This window comes from Hippoglossus stenolepis, chromosome 19 (assembly GCF_022539355.2).
Source record: "Hippoglossus stenolepis isolate QCI-W04-F060 chromosome 19, HSTE1.2, whole genome shotgun sequence".
NCBI classification, from domain to species: domain Eukaryota; kingdom Metazoa; phylum Chordata; class Actinopteri; order Pleuronectiformes; family Pleuronectidae; genus Hippoglossus; species Hippoglossus stenolepis.
In genome coordinates, this window is record NC_061501.1 from 9,110,308 (window position 1) to 9,131,776 (window position 21,469).

The 21,469-nt window shown below is 42.3% G+C and overlaps 1 protein-coding gene across 1 annotated transcript in view; it reads left to right on the top strand.

Moving 5' to 3' along the window:
- Positions 1 to 21,469, top strand: part of LOC118098865 (myosin-9) — a 93,905-nt gene that overhangs the window by 33,154 nt on the left and 39,282 nt on the right. The window contains exons 4-7 of the mRNA XM_035143071.2: positions 10,447 to 10,566; positions 14,519 to 14,686; positions 16,980 to 17,159; positions 21,322 to 21,405. Of these exons, the coding sequence (XP_034998962.2) occupies positions 10,447 to 10,566; positions 14,519 to 14,686; positions 16,980 to 17,159; positions 21,322 to 21,405 (552 nt within the window). The remainder of the gene's footprint in view (positions 1 to 10,446; positions 10,567 to 14,518; positions 14,687 to 16,979; positions 17,160 to 21,321; positions 21,406 to 21,469) is intronic.

Here is a 21,469-nt window from a genome sequence, read left to right on the forward strand (position 1 = left end):
GTACCAAGTTTCCTATGAATGTGATTAGTTGTGTTTTGGTTACGGTTATCTTGCCCCAAAACAAACAAACCAACAAACCAAATAGACAAAGGTGAAAACATAATCTCCTTGGTGGAGTTAAAAAAACATCCACTGCATTTATGTGTCTTCCTACACCACATCCAAGGGAGGAATAAATGACAAAATAATGCAAATGCATGGGAACATTATATGTAGTGCGTGTGTCAGTCTGTACACACACACACACACACACACACACACACACACACACACACACACACACACGCACACACACACACGCACACACACACACACACACTGAGCTGACTACCCTGCCCAACCGCAACCCCTTTGGCTGACTTTTGGGTTTTTCCACTTTCCATTCTTTCCACTCTTTTGAAATATCAAAACGACACAGAGTGGTGTATCTCTCGGAAATTGTCTTAGACCAAGCGTGCAGGCGCTTCCTTTCAGAGCCCATTTACCAGACGGCTGCAAAGGTTTTCGGCTTTGTGGTTTGGCACACTCGCGGAATTAACTACATTAATTAGCTGCAGATGATACTGCACACAGTTGTCATTTCAGCCATGGTAACAAACAGTCTCCGGCTAAAAATGAGAAGCCCGCAGTCATTTAAAGAAGACAACAAATTGATTATATATCATAGTCACGGAAAACCATACGTGGGACTAACTATGCAGTGTGTTTCTGCCATTGTCCAAATTAGGGGAACAATCTGTAATTTGTGAATATCAACAATATCAACAAAGAATGAGTGCAAATATCAGCCCAATTTCCAAACAGTAAACTCCCTGTCCCTTCCCCTCACACCCCTCTAAGGTGTCCCGCCTCTTCAGCTCATAAATATGGAGGACAAGGAAATGATGAGATTCGTGGACAAGAAAGGAATCAAAATCTATTGTTGCGTGTCCTTTTCCCCGTGTAAAGTTTGGATTAAATGTCACACATTAGCATATGAACTTTTAAATGAGCTTGTTTGCTCTCTGCGGTGTGGGGCATGTAAATACCCGTTTTGAGTATAGAATGGGGATTGCTTCGCGGGGGATGGGGAGGGTTCACAAGAATTGGGAGGTGTAGGACACATTTGAGCGTCGCACCAGCAATTAGGTCACAGCGAGGGAACTGGAGCAGCGAACAGCTCTATTGACTGGTTGCGTCTGGCTGGTGTCGCCACACCTGAGGTTGCAGATAGTGGCAGATGGAAAAGCTCCCTGATGGCTGTGGCTGCTGGTGATGTGAGGGGAGGGCGATGACTGACAGGCACTCCCAAAATGAGATGATTGACATGCACTGTCAGAATGAATCTACTTATGGGCGAAGGCAGGTGTGAGTGGAAAGGAGCGGGGTGCGCACAAATATTCAGGGTAAACATCCTGACCTTGGTGGAGTGTAGCTTTGAGATATTGACCGGCAACGATTCCTCATAGCAGCTACCTTAAGCGTTAAAAATATGCACGTTAAATGTTTGGAATGAATTTTAAATTGAGGAGATTATGATCTGTAAAAGCACAAAGAGAAGACATTTTAATATTTTCGTAAAAACGTGTCCATAAATCTGTTTGTTAATGAAGAAGCTGCAGGTATAGCGCGTGTGCATGCATGGCCGCGTTGTGCAAGATATTTTGATAGTAACCAAACACCATTCCACATTTGCACGTTTCTTTCATTTACTATGAGTCTCTTTGTTTTAAAATGTGAGGCAGCTTATTTATTGACATAATTTCCTGCCAGTGAAGGGCTTGTGTCTGTAAGACGCATTAAAATCATAATGCAATCTTTGCTAACCCAGGAGCAACGTTATTGTTCTATTATGCTCACCGAACAACAGCATCGCAGCCGCTTTATCAATCCAATATCTCATAATGTGCTCTCTGCCTGGTCATTTTAAATATAAAAAAAGAATTCTCCCTGTTATTGTACCATATTTTCTATATTTAGTATTAATCTCTTGTTCTGACATGAATCTGACACATCCAATATGATATTTGATTAGTTGTTGTTTTTCCCCCCCCTCACATAGTCTCCAGGTGATATTGGATACATGTGCAGAGCTGGTATTATGTTGGCTGCTTCATCTGGGTATAAAAATGATTTAGTGTGTGCTCAGCACGCAGTGTCATTGACTAGCTTTAATTTCACTGCAAGGGTGGGCTTTATTACTCTGCTACTCTCCGAATATGTGTGTGTGTGTGTGTGTGTGTGTGTGTGTGTGTGTGTGTGTGTGTGTGTGTGTCTTGTGCGCGCATGTGTGAGAGGGAGGGGAAAGGGGAGAGAGAGAATTAATGTTTCTGTGCAGATATATTTGTGGGTTTCCATGCTTGCCGGTGTAGCAACACGCCTCACCTGTGCACACACAAACACACACACACACACACACACTTGTGCATGTCTCTATATGTCTTTCCATGTTTTCTGTATATCCAGCCTCTTCTGCATATAATTGCCATTCAATGGAAGAATCAACCAAACCAAACGCGTGGAGCACCTCACGTCCCACTCGGGTCAGAACTCGGTGGTCCCACTGCAAAAAAAAAACAGCGGGGCTGCACTTCGCCGTGACAAACCTTACTTCTGATCAAATGCTACAGAGCCATAATCATGTTTGTGCCACTGAATTCTTTAACCTTTCCATGACCCCGGTGAATGCCAGCGGCCCAATCACAGAACCTAATTGAATCTGCTCGGCGGCAACCCCCACCACCACCTGATGAAAAAATAAAATTGGAGGTGAAAAATGAATACAGCAGCAGAGAGAGAGAGAGAGAGAGAGAGAGGAGGGAGGTAATGCTGGTGGTGGTGTAGGGAGGGGGGTGCGCTGCAGTTGTATAAATACACAGATGTGATCACAAACACACACCCAGACACATACACATACTAACACCTTTTTTTTTCCAATCCCGCAGGAGAATGGGGAGTGGGAAATGACAGAGAACGAGAGGGAAAGAGAAGGAGAGCGAGAGAGAGGGAGGTTGGGCCCAGGTTTCTCATTACCCCCTCGGCCCATTCAGAGGATATTCCTATAAGATAATCTGATTTATTTGCAATTTTCCTTTAAGCGGCTTAGTGTTTACCTCCAAGATTAATATTTTTCTCTGTTATTAATATCAGACTGTAATTAGGAGTGATGTGTCTCGCCCTGCACTGTTCCGTGGCCGCCAGGCAGCAAGTCTGGATGTAACCGCCGCTGCGACTCCGATCACAAGACAGAAAAAGAGTGAAAGAAGTTTTAAAAGGAGGAAAAAGGGCTGCAGGGTGGGGATGTAGAATTACAATTGCGGCATATACCTGCCTCTGTGTTGGTGTGTGTGTGTGTGTGTACGTACACAGCAGTGGGTGCAGGGCCGTACAAATATGTGAGTGTGTATTCCTTAAGATTATGTGCGTGTGTGTGTGTGACAGTGTGATGGTCCCCTCTGATTGATAGGGTGTCTGCGCCGGCTGCAGATTGCTCTTGCTGATTGCTTGTGAGAGCTCCAGCTGATTTATAATCAGAGCAGGATGAAGGATTGAGCTGTGGATTGCTTATCTGTTTATCTGTTTAGCCCCCACACAACATAAACTGACAAATTATCATGTTGAACACACACACACACACACACACACACACACACACACACACACACACACACACACACACAGCACGCGCACACAAAAGCACATGCGAGTGTAAAAAAAAAAACGCAATAACGGGGACGTTCTTATTAAAAACGCACAGACACACCGTCATAAAAATGTAATGTTTGCACACACATGGACGACAGAACATAAAGAGCTTCACTCATCAACAGTCACATTTTCATGATGAGCCAGAAGAGGGCAATCAGTCTCATTTGTGTACATGCGGGAACGTCAATATCGGATATAAGTCAAGTTGCAATTAGCTTGTTTTATGAGTTTTGATTTGCTCCGCGCTGAAAAATATTTAAAAACCTTCTGTACCACTGATTAGTACAAAGGGGTATTAGGGCCACTTAAAGGGGAAAGAAGCCTGACATTTCAAAAGTAAAGTGGTAAGTTTACTTAGGCTATGTGTCTTTTTACAGGGGGAATAAAAGAAGATCAGCTAGTTGTTAAAATGAGGAACGTGGAGCATTTTGTTCAGTTATACTTTAGGTTTCAAACGACAGCTATCCTCTTAATATTGCAACTTTATTTTCTTAATATTACAACTTTATTCTCCATTGCAACTATATCCTCACAATATTACAACTTTTTCCTCAAGTACGACCTAATTCTCTCAATATTATGACTCTATTCTCGTAAAATTATCCCTTTCTTCTCACTTACGACTTTATTCTTGAATTATTATGACTCCTCAAGTACGACATAATTCTCTTATCATAAAATCCTCCTAATATTATGACTTAATTCTTGACATTTTACGACTTTCTTCTCAAGTATAACGTAACTCTCTTAATAATAAAAATGTATTCTCCTAATATTATGATTTTATTCATGAACTATTATGACATTTTTTAAAGATACAACTATATTCTTGCAATATTGTGACCTTATCCCCATTTCCTTTCTTCAATATGGCCCCTAAACATCTTAGATTAGTTTCTTTTGTGACACACATCTGCTTGCAACTGTAGCTGCTATTTAAGGGTTTCTCTGTGCAATCACATCCATAATATCTGCAGTGTGTGATGAATGGCTCATAAGCTTCTGATATGTATTGTGATTGGAGATATCACCGTTCTGCAGCATAAGTAGGTGTTTGTTGTTTTCAATAAAGAGGCTGGCATATTATGTGAGACTAATTCCACATGGCAAGCCAGAGTAGGAGCCAGCAGGTTTAAATGCTGACAGGTTTAGTATGCCCCATGGCACTGTGACAGCTCTGTGAGTGAGGGTGTGTGTGTGTGTGTGTCTGTGTGTCTTTGCATCTTTGTCCTTCTGTTTCATTCTCTTCCCATTCTTACCTGTCTGTCTGATTATTTGTTACTTGCCTCCTTTTCTACACAGTTGTTTGTAAATGCACAGTGACAGAATCACGGAAGAAGCACAAAAACACAAAGTACAGGAGTGCTTGGCATACACACACACACACACACACACACACACACACACACACACACACACACCACACACACAGACACACACACATACTGACGAATGGCAGCAATTAGACGAGGAAACCAAGCATGTGAGGACAGAGGAGCGCTGAGGGGCTGCAACCGCTGTATGGAACGTGTGCGCGCCCGTGTGTGTTTGTGTGTATTTGGAAGGTTTTTGTCCTTCTAATGCACCATCCATCCGTCTAAATATCAACATTGTTTCATATGTCACTGGACAGAGTCTGTGATGGGCTGCAGATGGTGTTTTTTTGGGGGAGTTATCATTTCCAATCAAGCACCAAATAAGGAAATAACTGGATAACAACATTATCACTATGCAAAATTAATTGCCTACGGGAATAAAGCTGGAGCGGAGACACTTGTACGTTTGGCAGCAGCCACACAATAACAGCAGAGAACAGAAAAGGAAACTAAATGCTTCTGATTTCTGTTTTATCACGATCTGGTTACACATCAGTTGTTTAACCCATTGACACGGAGACCTTGAGCTATCTCAGCTCTTGTACTCGCTCCTCATTGGCAGAATAACCTTTTCACTCTTGTCAATGCAGCAGTCACTTTTAAAAAAAATACATCTCACAGCAGATTCTCTTCTCCAAAGCATCTCTATCTTATCCAGTTTCTCATAAACACATTTCTGTCCTTGGCTGGTTTTGTAACTTTCTTGGGATACCCTTTGTTTTTATTCAACATTTTACAGGCTTTTTAGATGCCCCCCTTTTATTCACTATGTCATGTGCTTTAGTGCTACACGAGATAGCACCGCTGAATTATGTATTTTAAAGTCATTATTCATTATATACAGTTGTCAAGTAATAAAACAAAGGGAAAGTCAAGGCTGATTTATTAGTATAAAAAGGTTTAAGTCATGTTTTGAAAACACTATAAGTCAGTCAGGGCACAGCAGCAGTTATATATGACAAATTAATACGGGCAACACCATGAGTTGTTCACCACACAGATCTGAAGTGGGCAGCATAGACTCCAACTTTCCCAAGACATATCATATGTCATTTGCAAGTTTTTTTATCCAGCATATTTTTGTAGGGTGTGATATGTGCGGTGGCATATTTGTGTGCGTTTGTATTATTAACGGTTTTGCCTTCATGCCAACTTTTTCTTCTCCTGATTTATTCTCTCCTCTGTGGGATAGCACGGATTTTTTACAAGCAGGTGTGTGTGTGTGTGTGTGTATGTGTGCGTGCGCATGGATTTGTATTTATGGCCAGTGGGGGAGAGGTGCGTTAGACACAGCTACTGATGAAGTACTTCACTTCTGATTGCTTACATCACAAATCATCCCCATATTAAAACCCTTCTCATGCAAATAAGTGGCTCTGTGTGCTTGCATGTGGGTGCGTACGTATGTGTGTGTGTGAGGGAACGTGTGGGGGAGAAAAAGGGGAGAGAGAGGGCATGAATGTGTCTACAAAATAATGCAAGCTGTTATTTACATATAAACTAAATGTACACTGTGAGTTCATGTATGTAGCCCATGCATAGTAGCTATGTGTATTATGAATGAGTCAGTAACTGTGTGTGTGTGTGTGTGTGTGTGTGTGTGTGTGTGTGTGTGTGTGTGTGTGTGTGTGTGTGTGTGTGTGTGTGTGTGTGTGTGTGTGTGTGTGTGTGTGTGTGTGTGTGTGTTAACCCCGTATCACTGGCGAGCTCATTTCTCTCAGAAATCAAAGTTAAATGGGTCATCTATCATGAGAATATGTGACTGGGACGCTTGTCTCTGCCATTCCCACTGTGTGCGTGTGTGTGTGCCCGTGTGTGTGCATGTGTGTGTGTGTGCGCATATGTGTGTATGTGTGCATGTGTGCAAATATGCACCCAAGTGCAAGGTGTGTGGTGTTAGGGCAGCATGTGTGTGCTTCTGCAGCGGTGTGCACCCTCTTGTGTGTGTGTGTGTGCGTGCGTGCATGTGTGTATGTGGCAGCCACTTGTCTTTGCCTGTGCTATGATTAATGGTTTACATTGGGCTGTTCAGCCATGCATGTTTCTTGGTTTATCGTTTTATGCTGTCTCCAATTAAAGCTCCATAACTTGAGTGATGGCTTCACGCCATTGTCCATCAACAGAGGCCATCAATGGCCTCATGCATTCAGGATATGGAAGCCACACACTAACTAATATCCTCTTGTGTCAGAGCCATTGGGCCATTTGTGTGTGTGTGTGTGTGTGTGTGTGTGTGTGTGTGTGTGTGTGTGTGTGTGTGTGTGTGTGTGTGTGTGTGTGTGTGTGTGAGAATATGCAGTTGTAAACAGTAACCCTTCAAAGTAAATCTAGTTTTATTTCTTATCATAAAACAAATGAGAATTGTCTGAAGGGAAATAATAACACTTTTTTTTTCTTTTTTTTCACCAAATCAATATCAATCGTCAAGTAATCAATCGATTAATCATCCTTATCAAGTGAAATCTCATCTTAAAGGCATTTTCTATTTCCTCCTTCATTTCTCCATTGTAAGGAAGGTGAACGTCTTACAGGAATAAGGACATATTGTTTTGCGGTGCGTCTTTTTGCCACCTCGTGTGTGTGTGAAGGTCCACTGTGCCAGGAAAGTGGTCGGAAAATACATACATTTGGACGTGGGAGCTCACTCATGCGTGCAACACACGACCATGCACGCGCTGCGCAATATCATTTCACGCAATATTATTTCTCATATAGCAGTAATGACATTAGGCCGATATGTTGATTATACTGTCGGCAAACAGCAGCCAGCTGATTGGGTTAGCATATTACCTTATATCACATTTCCTCATTCATCCCTGTATTTTTTTTTATTGCCCTCATTTTTCCAAATCACTTCCCACTTCCCCAGTTTCCTGGGCAAGGTTCCAGGCTATGCAAGCAGGTGATGTGGAGTAATATGATGATAGGAAGACACAACAATGCAAGGGGAGAAAAAGCAGAGAGCAGCTGTTGTTGTTACATGTCTGGATACAAGACAAAGCTCAGTGGAAGGATAGCAAAGTGTCAACCAGCGTGCAAATGTAGGGATAAATAAATATTTGATTGCGCTGACAAAAACACAAATGAGCGCACATAGGTCACGTGTGTGATTGTTCCTGCTCAGCATGTGTTTTTCCATGAATTTATTTAACAGGTGTGCAGACTGGTGAAGAAGAGAAAAAAACCAGGGTGTGATTTAGTGGAGATCAAGAGGGAGGGAGTGGGGGAGGCAGGAGGGAGAGAGGTATTTCAGAGTGGGCCTCTCAGATTGTTAGAGGGAATGAGATTTCATTTGTAGCCGGGACATTGAGTGATGACACCCGCGGTGCGCGTCTGTCTGCGTGTTTGTTTCCACACGTGTGCACATGTTAATGTTAATATAGATACACCAATCAGCCACGGCATTAAAACCACCTGCCTAATATAGTGTCGGTCCCCACCCGCGCTGCCAAAACAGCTCTGACCCGTCGAGGACTCCACAAGACATGTGAAGGTGTCCTGTGGTAACAGGCACCAACACGATGACGTCAGATCCTTTTAGTTACAGTTACTAGCTACTACTTTGAAAGGAAACTGAGTTTTACTGCAATTACTGCATAAAATGAGGTGTAGTTACTACGGAAAGTAACTATTGAGTCACTTTTATATATTTACTTCTTTTGTTTTATTAATGCACATATATTATCTTAGTTTTGCTGAGCCTCTTTCACACTCAGGGACAAAACCGCCAAATTTTATATATCACATAACCATTACTGCTACAATACACAAATTATGAAAATATAATTTTTGATAGCCCTATTTGTTGTAGCCTCAACAAGCCTTTAAATTAGACACTTATACTGTTTTGAGACTAGAGGATGAAGTTTATGGTAGCCTAATGTTACATTATGTATTTTAAAGCCAACTCTCTTTTCACCAGTCATTTAAATTGGCCAATGGAGTGATATTGAAGGTATGTCTCAGACTGTTCAATGGGACTTTTCACAGCATTCACAGTATTAATTATTACAGCCAAAGCTGTAATTGAAAGGATGATCCGATGTCATGCGCTGCAGAAACTTTGCATACCCAGACGTCCTCGCCTCACATTCTGCACTGTCTGCAATACTGATATTGATATCAGTCGTCAAGGATCAGCAGGTAGTGATTGAACATTGAGTGATACGCGTTTCACAGCAACGGTAATGTATCTGAATGACAGAGAACTAAAAGGGATATATGTATTCAGAAATGACAATGACGTGAAGTGCTCATGCTGGCGTAAGATGTTCTGAAGCAGAGATATGCTAACATTAGCCGTTAATGGGATAGAAATATGGCGCAAGCAGTAATATAATATGATGAATCTGAATTATAAGACAAAGCAATTATCTAACATATCACAACAGCCATTTCCAAATCACGAGAGAACAAACCGCTACAGCAGCACACGTTCACCTCTCTGCCCCGTTTCCCTGGCCCACATGTAAATAATCACACTAATTCTTCATTATTAACACACCAGACAACAGCAGTCGATATTTATGCTTTGGTGAAGCGCAGACTTTTGGTGTTGGTGTGCTCTGGCTCCTGAACACAGAAACATGAGCATGTCTAATTGTCGTGATAGGAGATTTCACTGCAAATTACTAATGGTGTTATTGGATATTTATACCACGTGCAGGTAATGATTTAGCCATGCATCGTGTACAGTAGGACACACAGGCAGTAAATGGAAATACGATAACAATAACAATAACTCACATCAGCCATGCCTAATATATAGGCTGCTATACCATGTCATGGCTATATGACACTTGGAGAAAAATGAACTGCGGTTATCTGGAAATTAAAAAAAGGGGGTGGGGGGGCTGATTTAATATTCAGTAGTAGCCGAATGGGCTGGGGGGGAAGGGAAAGAAGGGGTGGGGGCGATGAAGATGGAGGAAATTAATCAGTGGTATCAGCTCCATGGGAGTTTAGCTAACCACCGACCTCAGCACTTTGGTCAGCTTATGAAGGAGCAGCCATAACAAACCAAACCCACCGAATCACCACGCACATACACTCCAACATACGACACACACACACACACACACACACGGGGTAACACATCAGAATAACAAGCCCATCACCTTCAGATAAGCTCTGTGTCATCAGAAGTCCCTCTCTGCAATGTTTATGTGTTTGTTTGTTAGTGTGCACGTGCATGTCCTACCTTATTTGTATACAGTATCTGCAGCTGTGTTTCAAAAGGATATGTTTTTGCCAAAGTATTGTTATTTTCTCATTTTATGCGGATTATTCCCGGCAACATTGCTCAGAAGCCGGCTGAAAATGCAGCCACTTGAACCATAGTCTATGACGATGAATGAATGAACTGCTTCTGACTGTGTTCCAGGCCGAGGCCAACATGGAGTCTTTGAGGAGCGAGCTCAGTGCCTCGTTCGAGAGAAGACTGGTGGAGAGAGAGGCGCGGGTCAACCAGCTAACCCAAGAGCTGGATGGTGTGAAACAGAAGGTGAGATCACAAGTGTAACACATGAAAAACCACACATTACACATTTTATAACGAATGTTTCCTGGTGTTCAGAACAGCTCAGTTACCTCTGTCAAGGAGGTTGTGTTTTTTTGTCTGTGTTTGTTTGTCTTTAGTTGGCAGGATTATGCAGAAACTACAGGATGAATTATCATTGGTGGAAGGAGGCTGTATGGGTCAGGAAAGAACCCAGGCAATTTTGATATGCTCTGGCTGGATGTTGGCTGTTAGTTCATGTAACCGGGCTATTGAAGGACATCAACCAGTTTTCCCTTCCACTTATTTTACATCCTTTCAACTCTACAGAGAGCTCACCAGTGGCGTTAGAGCTTATTGAGCTGTACTTCTGACTCAAAGGCGCAAACGCACGCGCACGCACACGCACACGCACACCAGCACACACAACTTGATCTGCATATCATTATGCTTTTGATCGAATGCCAAGGTTTCGCGGAGAAAGACATCAGAGTCAAATGGAGCGAACATGTACACAACACCTGTGGATTTGTGTGTGTGTGTGTGTGTGTGTGTGTGTGTGTGTGTGTGTGTGTGTGTGTGTGTGTGTGTGTGTGTGTGTGTGTGTGTACCCGCGAGAGAGGCAGCTGTGAAATCTGCACCTGTTTAATTGAATTAGCCTGGTTAATGTATTCACGCCGGCTGCCAAAAAAAGCGTTGGCATTAACGAGCTCGTTAGACCAATTAGTTAATTAATTGTCTGTATAGCAGCAGCTTCCCAAAGAGCTGCGTCTTCATTATCTGATGGCTGCCGCCTGTTGGATCGCTGAATGAGAGCTGATAATGCATTGCCGTCACACTATGCTCTCGTGAGTGTGTGTCTCCTCAAATGTCACACGTTTCTGCATATACAGTATATCATATTTGTAAATTTTGGATTCTGCACAGACACAGGTACACGTATGAACGCCTGTGTATATGTATTTGTCGGCCTGTGCGGTGCACGCTCAGAATACGGTTGCCAATATCAGTGTGCATATTGCAGCGAAAGGTTATGTGGGGGCTGTCACTCCCATAGGTAAAGACAGCAGTCCTCCTAGCCACTTTCTAATCTCTCTTTTATTAGAAGTTAATATCTCGCCTGCTCTTTCTCACTCCACACTCCCACCTGCGTAGAAATGGCCCCGCTCCATCTTTTTAATTCAATTATATTAGCCATACTCTCTCTGTGTGCCCATAACTCTGCAACTCTCTCTCTCTCTCTCTCACACGCCCTCTCTCTTTTTTCTCTCTCCTCTCTGTCTCTTCCCCTCCTCACATCTCCTTTCTTTGTCCTCAAATGTTCCACTTCTATTCGTAATCCGAGATGGAGGATAGACTTTGGCCAATCAAGGATTTGTGCAAGCCGCTCTCTCTTTCTCCTCCGTCTCCGTGGCAAGAACATATGATGGCTAGGAGGAGAGGAGAAAAGAGGAGAGATGAGAGAAGGAATAGAAGGAGGAGGCAGAAGCGAGCAGGAGTTGAGAGGAGGACCCCAGGGGCGAAACTTTGATTGCCAAAGTAATGAGACTTGATCAGATTGAGGTTTCTCTCTCAATAGGGGCTTTACTAATATGAAAGTCCAAGGCTTAAGCACTCATTTGAAATAAAATCGCAAATCTGATATTCTTTCTTCCGGACTTCCAGCTAAGGTCCTACGCTCCCCTGCTGGAGAATTAAGACTTCACACAGACCACATGGGAACTTTTAATCATCTCTGATGGTGGCAGATTTGAAAAGCAGGAAAATCGGTTACGTATTAATTACGTAACAATATTATTGAGTTCTCTAAGTCCGTGCCATGAAGACCTTGGGCTGTCGGAGAGATTTTTGACAGACATTGTGATCTGTAACTAGCTGCCGGGTGGATATGACTGACTTGGAATCATAGAGATGTCATTATTGTACCGGATTTATTACAAATCAGAAATGGCACTCAGTCGAGCGCATACCTCCACCAAGGCCCAATGGTCCCCTTAAATACAGTCAATCTGCAATTTAATGGGCACTTCCATGATCCACACCGCATCATTCCATCAAGTTCTGTGGTAATCTGTCAAATAGTGTTTGCATAAACCTGCTAATAAAAGACAGACAGGCAGATGAAACCATTATACCTTTGAGGAGGTAATGGTTAATTCAATTCACTTTAACTTAAACTTGTCATCACCTTTTCACATCTCTCTTTTGTTCTGTGGGTATTTTACGCCATGGTGGGATTCAATCTGCCTACGTGTCATCAATTGATTGAATTAATTTAACCCCCCCTTGTTGTTTTGGGGCAGGTTGGTTTTCACAGTGTGCATTTCAGATCAGAAATACATGGCAGAATACTCTAACCCGGCTTCTGCCTTAGACTTAAACATTTATTTTAAATGCTCAATTCTCAAGTATATGTGTAGAGATGTATAGCAATGTCTTTATGTAATATGTGGATATACTTTAGCTAATGTGTTTTGCAAAAAATATAGTTTTATATGCAGTATATAGTATTATATAGCATGAATTGTCGTAAGTAAGTACGGTTAAAAAAAACTGTAAATTTTATTGCTTTAACTTGGTTAAAAGTTGACGGTAATAATATTTAAAATGTGCTCCTTTGCTCTGTAATTGTTTTTCATCTGAAATCTCTCCTGCAATATAGATGGCTTGGCATAAAAAGATGAACATTTGCCCACTTACTCAATGCGTTGAACCCACTTGCCTGAAGCACGGAAAATTACACATTATTGTCTCAGTTTTGTAAAACTTCTTTTATTTCCCAATAGTCACACTAATATTGGTGGAATATCCAGATAAAGGAATAGTTTTAATTTACTGTTGCAATATTGGATACCCCTTCGCTGATAATTGTTACCATCCATTAGCCAAACTGTACACGACTGCAGGAAAGTCACTATATGTCGGATGATGTATTTACTGGTTGGGGTTAGGTTTCATTAGCATTAACATTTTGAGTGCACATTGTATTTCCTTATAACAGCGTGTGGTCTTTCTGTGTCTGAAAATCATCTCACCTGACAAACATGTACATGGATGTGAGCTTGCATGTACAAAAGTGTGTATGTGTGTATTGTTTTTCTGAGTATACGTTGGCTTGTATGATGACTGTCTGCTGAGCCTGGCTAATCTAACACAGGGCTCATTTAACACACTCTAATGAATTGGGGCTTTAATTTAGTAAAGGGTCCTGAACCACAGGCCCACACACACACACACACATACACACACATACACACAAATTTGGTCATGTTTGGGGTGAGGATCACTAATTTAATCACAAATTTATGTTTAGTATTGTTTTAGCTTGGATACATATAGATGTAATTGTTTTTCCTGCTTAGTGCACAGATGGTGAGTTAGATTTTCAATTTTGGAGATGAATAAGTTTCAGATTTAAAGAGATTCTATTGCAAAACATGGTCAGGTCAATCCTTTGTGGAAGATTGGGACACCTGACCTTATGCCTTTCACTAAGAATGGCTCAGATATGACAAAATGGCAAACATTTAGCTAAATCAAGGCGAGGAATGGCGCTTTTCCTGTCGGAGTGTGGATGTTCTGAATTTAAATTTTAAAAAAAAGCATGGTGTCTCCAAGAAACTGTGCTGTACCTGGTTGTGACAGGCATGGGGCCGACAAAACAGCCTTCTCTCTGCAGCATTTCTTGCCAGGCAGCGTCAAAAGAAAGCTGTGAGGTGTAAGAAAGGATAACAGAATTTAGCACTTCTTATAATATAAAATTTTGCAGGCAAAATGGTAAATGCCAAATTATGTGCTGATGCACGGAGGGGACAATTTGGTCCGATGCATCAGTACAGCCCCAGTCAAGAGCCCTGCTGAAGGAAGGTAAATGCATCAGTGGTGTATGTTGGTTTTTTGTATGTACCGTGTATATGTATATAAACAGATGGTTCTGGTGTGTGTGTGTGTGTTTTAGATGAAAGAAAGAGATGAGCGTGTGAGGCACCTGAACCAGGATGTGCTCGGTTTGCGAGCCACACAGGACTCTCTGACGAGAACCTTGGCTGTGAAGGAGAAACACACACAACAGCTGGTCCACGGCAGCGTGCAGCTCCAAGAAACCGTGACCTCGCTGCAGAGCAAAGTAGGTAACACGTGCACACACACACACACACACACACACACACACACACACACACACACACACACACACACACATACACACACACACGGGCAGTGAGCTCTTCTTAAATAAGGAACAGAACTAGGCAACCTTCTCTATCAAATCCAGTCAGGTACATCAGGGAATTATCCTCACTTTTTACTTCCTTCACAGTTAATGATCCATCCTTCTTCCCCTCCTTCTCCGCCTTCCCTCTCTTGCCCTCTCTCCATATTTAATAACTCATCGCCACCATCTTAGCTCCGCAGAGGGTTGGCTCATTGTACAATAAAGAACCATGTTCATATGAATATCACTTAGCCAAGAGAGAGAGCCAGAGTGGAGGAGGGGTTAAATATGATTTTGTTTCTTTATTTTTTTTCCTCTATTATTTCTCTTTCGATCAGTCTTTTCTTTCTTTCTGTTTTTCTGTTTCTCTCTCATCTCTCTTGTCCGGTCTCGCCTTCACCCCAATGAGAACCAGTGGTAATGAATGGGAACATTAAAGAGTCATACACATGATGAATGGAATGGCCCTTAGGTTTCTCTCGTTGTCCTTTCCTTCTCTTCTTTAAAATTCTCTCTTTCTCTCTCTCTCCGTCACTCTCTTACTGTGTTCTTTCCCTTTCTTTTCCGCCACCTCCTCTCACCCCTCTAGGTATTTCGTAAAGGCGAGTGGCAGTGGTGTGTTTTAGGCTTAAATTAACCCATTTACTGTGTCCTTGACCAAACCAAGTCATTCATCTGCTTCGAGTGCTTTAGCTGTGCGGGTGCTTGTCAGCCAACTAAATGAAGTGCATTCAACATAAAAGAATATTAGTTACTTGACTTAGGGAATACTCCCAACACCCTCTTATATGTTGACTCTGTGCCCTTAGTTTTGTAACACCAACTTAATTGCCTTACCTTTCCGAAATAATTGGTGTATTCAGGAGATGGCAGCGATTTTAATGAAGTCATTTTAAAAAACAGTATTTCCTCACATTACTGATATTCTAGGGCTCATTTTGCATACCTGCAGTGCCACAGGTCTTAGTAAACATTAAAAACATTTACAGGTTTCCATGATTGTGTACATAAGGTGCAGTAGTCAAGCAAAACATATAGAGTGAGAATTAAAGAAATGCTTTATTGGACAAGCAACCATGTTAATTAAAGAGGTACTGCGCAGTTAAATGTGTTTTTTGAGCTCTAAACTAAATTATTTGACTTTTTTATTCTGAAATACATTAATGCTGGTTTTAATATCACAGTTATTATCAAATTTATACAAAAGAGTTCTACATTTATGGGTTGAACGTGGCTCAAAACACCTCCGTCTTGGACCTTGCTTTGCCATTTCGGATGTCTCTGTTATTACATTTATATATGTATGTCATGATATTCATAAAGATACATAAATGTGTATGCTGTCTCTCACAGGCACTGTTGCAACAGAAATGTTAAGGGCCTCGCGCCTCCAGGGTTTCATGTAGGAACTGTACCAGCAGTTCAAATGGCTCAGGACCACAGTGCTCCTCAGGCACGGGAGCTTCAGCCCTGGCTGTTTCTGCAGCGGCTTCCTATGCCATCGCTTCAAACGGCTCGGGGGGACCGTGATCTTGGCCATCAGGAAACTCCAGAGACGAGAAGCTCTCTACTTCATACCACATTTCTGCCGCAAAAGTGTGCGTGCGGCTACTTGAGTCGTAGCTCATAGCTAGACAACCTAAATATCTTAGCTTTAGCAAAGTAACTGGTATGTCGTTGTGTGTGTCTGTGTTTGTAGCGATATCTGGGTGTGTGGTGATGGGGGTAAGTAGGCGTTTTTTAGCCCCCCCCCTACCAGCACTGCCTTCTACAGGCATTTTTACAGTGTGATGTTACACTTTAAAGCATGTTGTATTTATTTATTTTTGGTCTAATTCGGAAGATAGGAACACTCTTTGTGAGCACTGCCCCACTCGAACGTTAGTGTCCTACGTCTTTATGACGAGTAGTCAAGCAGTTTTATTGGGCCTGAATCAATGCATTAACTGTAGGGTTCCCCAATCTGGCACAAAGCCTTTACGATGTTCCCTTTCACTGCTATGGAGACGGAGTGGCAGCAAACATCCCTAAATTATACTTGTATCTCCTTCTCTTGCTGGAACCCCATTCTTCTCGTGGTGTTCCTCTCCTCCTCAGCCCCCTTTGAAGCTCTCAGCCTGCCGGTCCCCTTGGTTCACACCATAAACATGCAGATGCACCGAACTTATTCTTCATTTCTCTTCCTGTCCTCCCCATCTCTGCCCAGTTACAAACGAGCGAGTGCATGCTGAGGGACATCGGCGAGACCCTGGATCAGACCACAAGCAGCCTGAACACGGAAAGACAGCAGAAAGAGCAGAACCAGGACCAGTTGCATCATTGCAACGAAGAGGTAGAGCGTCTTCAGCAGGAACTCGCTCATGTTCATCGCACCGCTGAAAAGAAGGTAATTGATTTGAACCTCAAGGACTTCATTCAAATTATAATCCTGAATTCTTGCCATTTTCTTGTAACAATTACACGGAGGCAAGTGCATTTGACTTCCCTGTTGTTGGCCACGCGTTGTTGACATTGACGCATTATCAGCGATTTAATTTTGCTAACAAGGTGAAGGAACGTTCTTTATACAAAGTGGACAATGTCACGGGGGAAAATGGCTGTGGTTCTACAGGATGGAGATGAAATATAATATTCACTTTAATGTAATGCATTGTCTTTTCCCACAATGGTTCTGATAAGAGGAGGTCACACAGGTGAGGGATTCATTTAAATATTCAATTTTCAAATGTAATATTCACTGTGCCACGCATTGTCTATTTCTACAATGGTGCTGATAATAAGGTTTTAGATAATGGGAAATGGGAAGTTCTGATATTTAGAGCTTATTAAAAACAGACTCTTTTTTTTGACAAAGAGCAACGACCAAAAATTAGGATTACTCTGCTAAAACATGATTTTTATTTTCCGTTACAACTGCACTAAAACTCAAATATGACATATTTGTGTGCCGCAATGACTCTCAGACCTTTGCATTGCTCAGCCCTTTTTTTAATAATGTACTAAAAGCATATGTTAATGCTTCCTGGTTTGTGTTTAACCTTCAATTACTCTGGTTGGAAAGATACTTTTCAGGAGTGAATTTCAAGGGCTCGGATGTGTAGAAAAAAATAAAAAGGGAAGCAGAACACTAGGTTCAGTCCTTTTCACTGGCAAGCCCTCTTCACTAACAATAATCAGTTTCAGAATAGTGTTCGGGTTAGGGTCAGGATTTGTCTGCTATCACTGAAGCTATTGTTACAGCTGTCACCCAGTTTCTAGAATGCACTTCTAAAAAGACGACATGCTCTGCAGCTCATGTCCGCAAGTTGACTTTGGTGAAATATACTATTTTAAACAAATATTTTTTAAAGGCTATTATTGACCCTTTTGTTATTCACTATGGAGGAGTGAACAATAATTCAGTTATAATCCTGCAGGGTGAAGGCAAAGAGGGAACATTGACATTTCACTGCTTCAACACATGTCTTGTTGGAGAAGCCACTTTCAAATACTGTGCAATGCATATGAATGTATGGTATTACACTGTGTGGTTGCGTGTTGGTGTGTAAGTGCGTGTGTGTACTTATATATCTTTAGTACATTACAGTACAGAGTGAGGACATTTTGAGAAAGACGACAAACACGACTCGTTCACAATCAGCTTTTGACGCAGACACACATACAAACTTGGCTTTTATCAGTACTGTCTGACAAAGCTGGGGCAGGGTGTTCTTTGGTCCACTTGGTTATTACACATAATCTTAAACACACCCGGGACCCGGGGTAAAAGAATGGGACCAGGCCCGGACCTGACTGACTTTCTAAAACGCGTATCTGAATCCAAAAGGGTCCCAGGTTGGGTCTCAGGTACCATGGTTCGGCTGGACCCATGAAGACTTCTAGTCCTTTTTTTGGGGGCCCATATTCGTCCCTGCTTTATGCACCAAACCTGCTTTTTCAGATCTATTACAAGCTCTCTGACACACACACACTCACACTCACACTGACACACTCCTCCATGCATTCACTCATCCACACTTCATGCCATTATTGTATGCTGGTAGGTGTGTGGAAAAGAAGAGAGCGTGTGTGTGTGTGTGTCTGCTTCCACTTGAATGTAAGTGAAACTGAGAGAACTTTGTGTTAAGTATTTTCCTCTCCAGCTCTAAATGTCCTAACATTAGCACAGCTGAACAAATACTGTCAACACTCCCTCGTTCATCTGAAATGTACTCTGCCGATTCACTCTCTCTCCCTCTCACTTAGGCTTCTTTGCTCGGGAGAATGGGGAGCCGGTTCGACTTTTCTTTAGAGAATGAGTAGTCCACTCGCTTTAAAAAGGAAAATCGCATCCGGGGAAAATACTGGGAAGCAGACGGGCATAGTGGATGAGGAATGGAAGCACTGGTCTGACTTGAGCTGACTGGACTCATGTGCTTTGGGCTTGGATTAACGCTTCTTAATTCATAAAGCTACGTGTGAAATTGTTCCTGGAAGTATTCTGTTATAGAATAAGAGCTTGTTATTCATTTTAAAATGTTGCGTGTCACAAAAGTCTGGATGTGGCTTCAGTGTGCAATGTCCTTTTTTCTTTATTGTTAACACTGCGGCACATTGTGGGCTCTAGCTCGCACAGTGGGACTTCAGTTTAGAAAAAAGTATGTCCTCATAGTTATTCTTTAAAGCGTGTTGGATAAAAGAATTCAAATTGCGTGTTATTTGAAACGGACAAAAGGGGCTGGAGGTGGGGGTCGGGATGGAGAAAGCAAACAAGAATGAAAAGGAGAGAGAGAGAAGGAGCGGTACAGTGGAACTTAAGCAGAATCGAGGGAGGTTGTTGAAGCCTTCAAGGTTGGACTCGGACAAACATCGGCCCTGCTCACAATGCTTTACAACCATCAAAATGGCTTACTGATTTTTCTCTCGCTCTCCGCACTTTCTCTCTTGATCTCACTTATTGCTCATTTCTCTTTCTTGCCTTGCCACTTCTCCCTTTCATCCCCCACACCCCTATCACCACTCCCCACCCCCAACTGTTCAAATATTATTTCTCCCCCCTCATGTCGTCCCCGTACCCCCACCTCTCTTTTTTTTTTTCCTCTCTCTCTCTCTCTTTATCTTGTCATTGCCTGTCAGTAGGGATTCTATCTGCACTGAGTGTTGTGTGTGCGTGTGTGCGAACACATAAGACTGAGATACACTTAAGAGCTCATTGATTTAAAAATACCTTCGATATTGGAGGTCCCCTCCTGCAGATTCGTTCAGGAGCTTATCACACACACACTCACACACACACACACACGCGTAGACATGCACGTAGCGATATGCATAAACCAAAGCTCCACTCCAAAGTTTCTTCTTAAACTTTGTGATTGACCTAGTTAGCGTGTCGTTTTGACAAGTTGTCTGTTTTGACACGACATCCTCCTGTGTTTATCAACAGCCATTCTGCCTATCACAAGTTCACGTTGGGAATTCACATGCACACACTTACTCTCTCACACACACACTCAAAGATAAATGACGCTAAGGTTTCAAAAAAAAAAACGGCAGGAAGTGAGTATTGTTCTGTTGGTAAGTTTAGAAACATGAATAAATGCTCCGGTCATTTTCTCTGTGTGCAAATAATAATGCACTCTGTTTTCATCTGATATCTATGGAATGTAAAACCCAACCTGTATTACTCCTGCCCAGGGTACCTGTACACCTCTGTTTACATTCGGGATTCAGCTGCCACATGCATGGCCGTGTATATGCAGTGTTTTTTTGTTTTTTTTCTGTTGTTGTCCTCCTTGCTGTAGCTCAGGTTTAGTGTGCCTGCGAGCCTGGCCGCTGACAGCCGGGGGTGAGAGGTCAAAGAGCCAAGTTAACTCCATCAATCCCCCCGGACAGTTACAAACGAGCCCTCAACTCTGCTCAAAACAATCCCTGGATCATGCAGGACGGACTGGAGGTGGAGAGGGATGGAGAGAGAGAGAGAGAGAGAGAGAGAGAGAGAGCTTTTTTTTTCTTTTTTTTTTACTCAAGTCAGCATGAAGGACTGTTGTCTATATATAAATCAAAAGTGGATACCATGTCAGCAGCAGATGTGCACAGTAAAACGTGTGCAGGGCAAATTACACTGAAGTGCACTGAAAAGGTCTCGACACTTCCCCAAACTTGAGAGAAATCACACACACACACACACACACACACATTTGTCATGGAACTGAAGTGGGTAATTAGGGAAGGTCACCAAGGGAACAGACAAACACAAGCAATTGTCAGACGTACTGTATACTCAAGAGATGTATAAACAACCGTTTCTCCGCACATAGCGTCATCCGCCCACCACCGCCGTTCACTCACACACAATTATGATGCCAAGCCTGAAAAATGTTATCTCTAATTTTGTAAACAGTGACCAAAGTTCCCGTCTCCCAAGATGCGGCTCATGCTGCCAACAAGGCAACGAGATATGACTTAACGTCCTGTCAAAATACCATAAAAAAAAAAGAGCATTTCTGTTTTCGCAACTGAAGAAATGTTGTCCAACATTCTTATATCATAACGCCATTCATGTGTTGCAGATGCAGAAGAGGGAGATTAAGATAGGTTTGCTGGTGAAAGAGCTCACGGAGAGTAAGAAGCAGCACGCTGATTGTCAGGAGCAGGTAAAGACGGCAGCTTCACTACTCAACAAATACATTTGTAGTAGTCATGATTTATATTTATGTT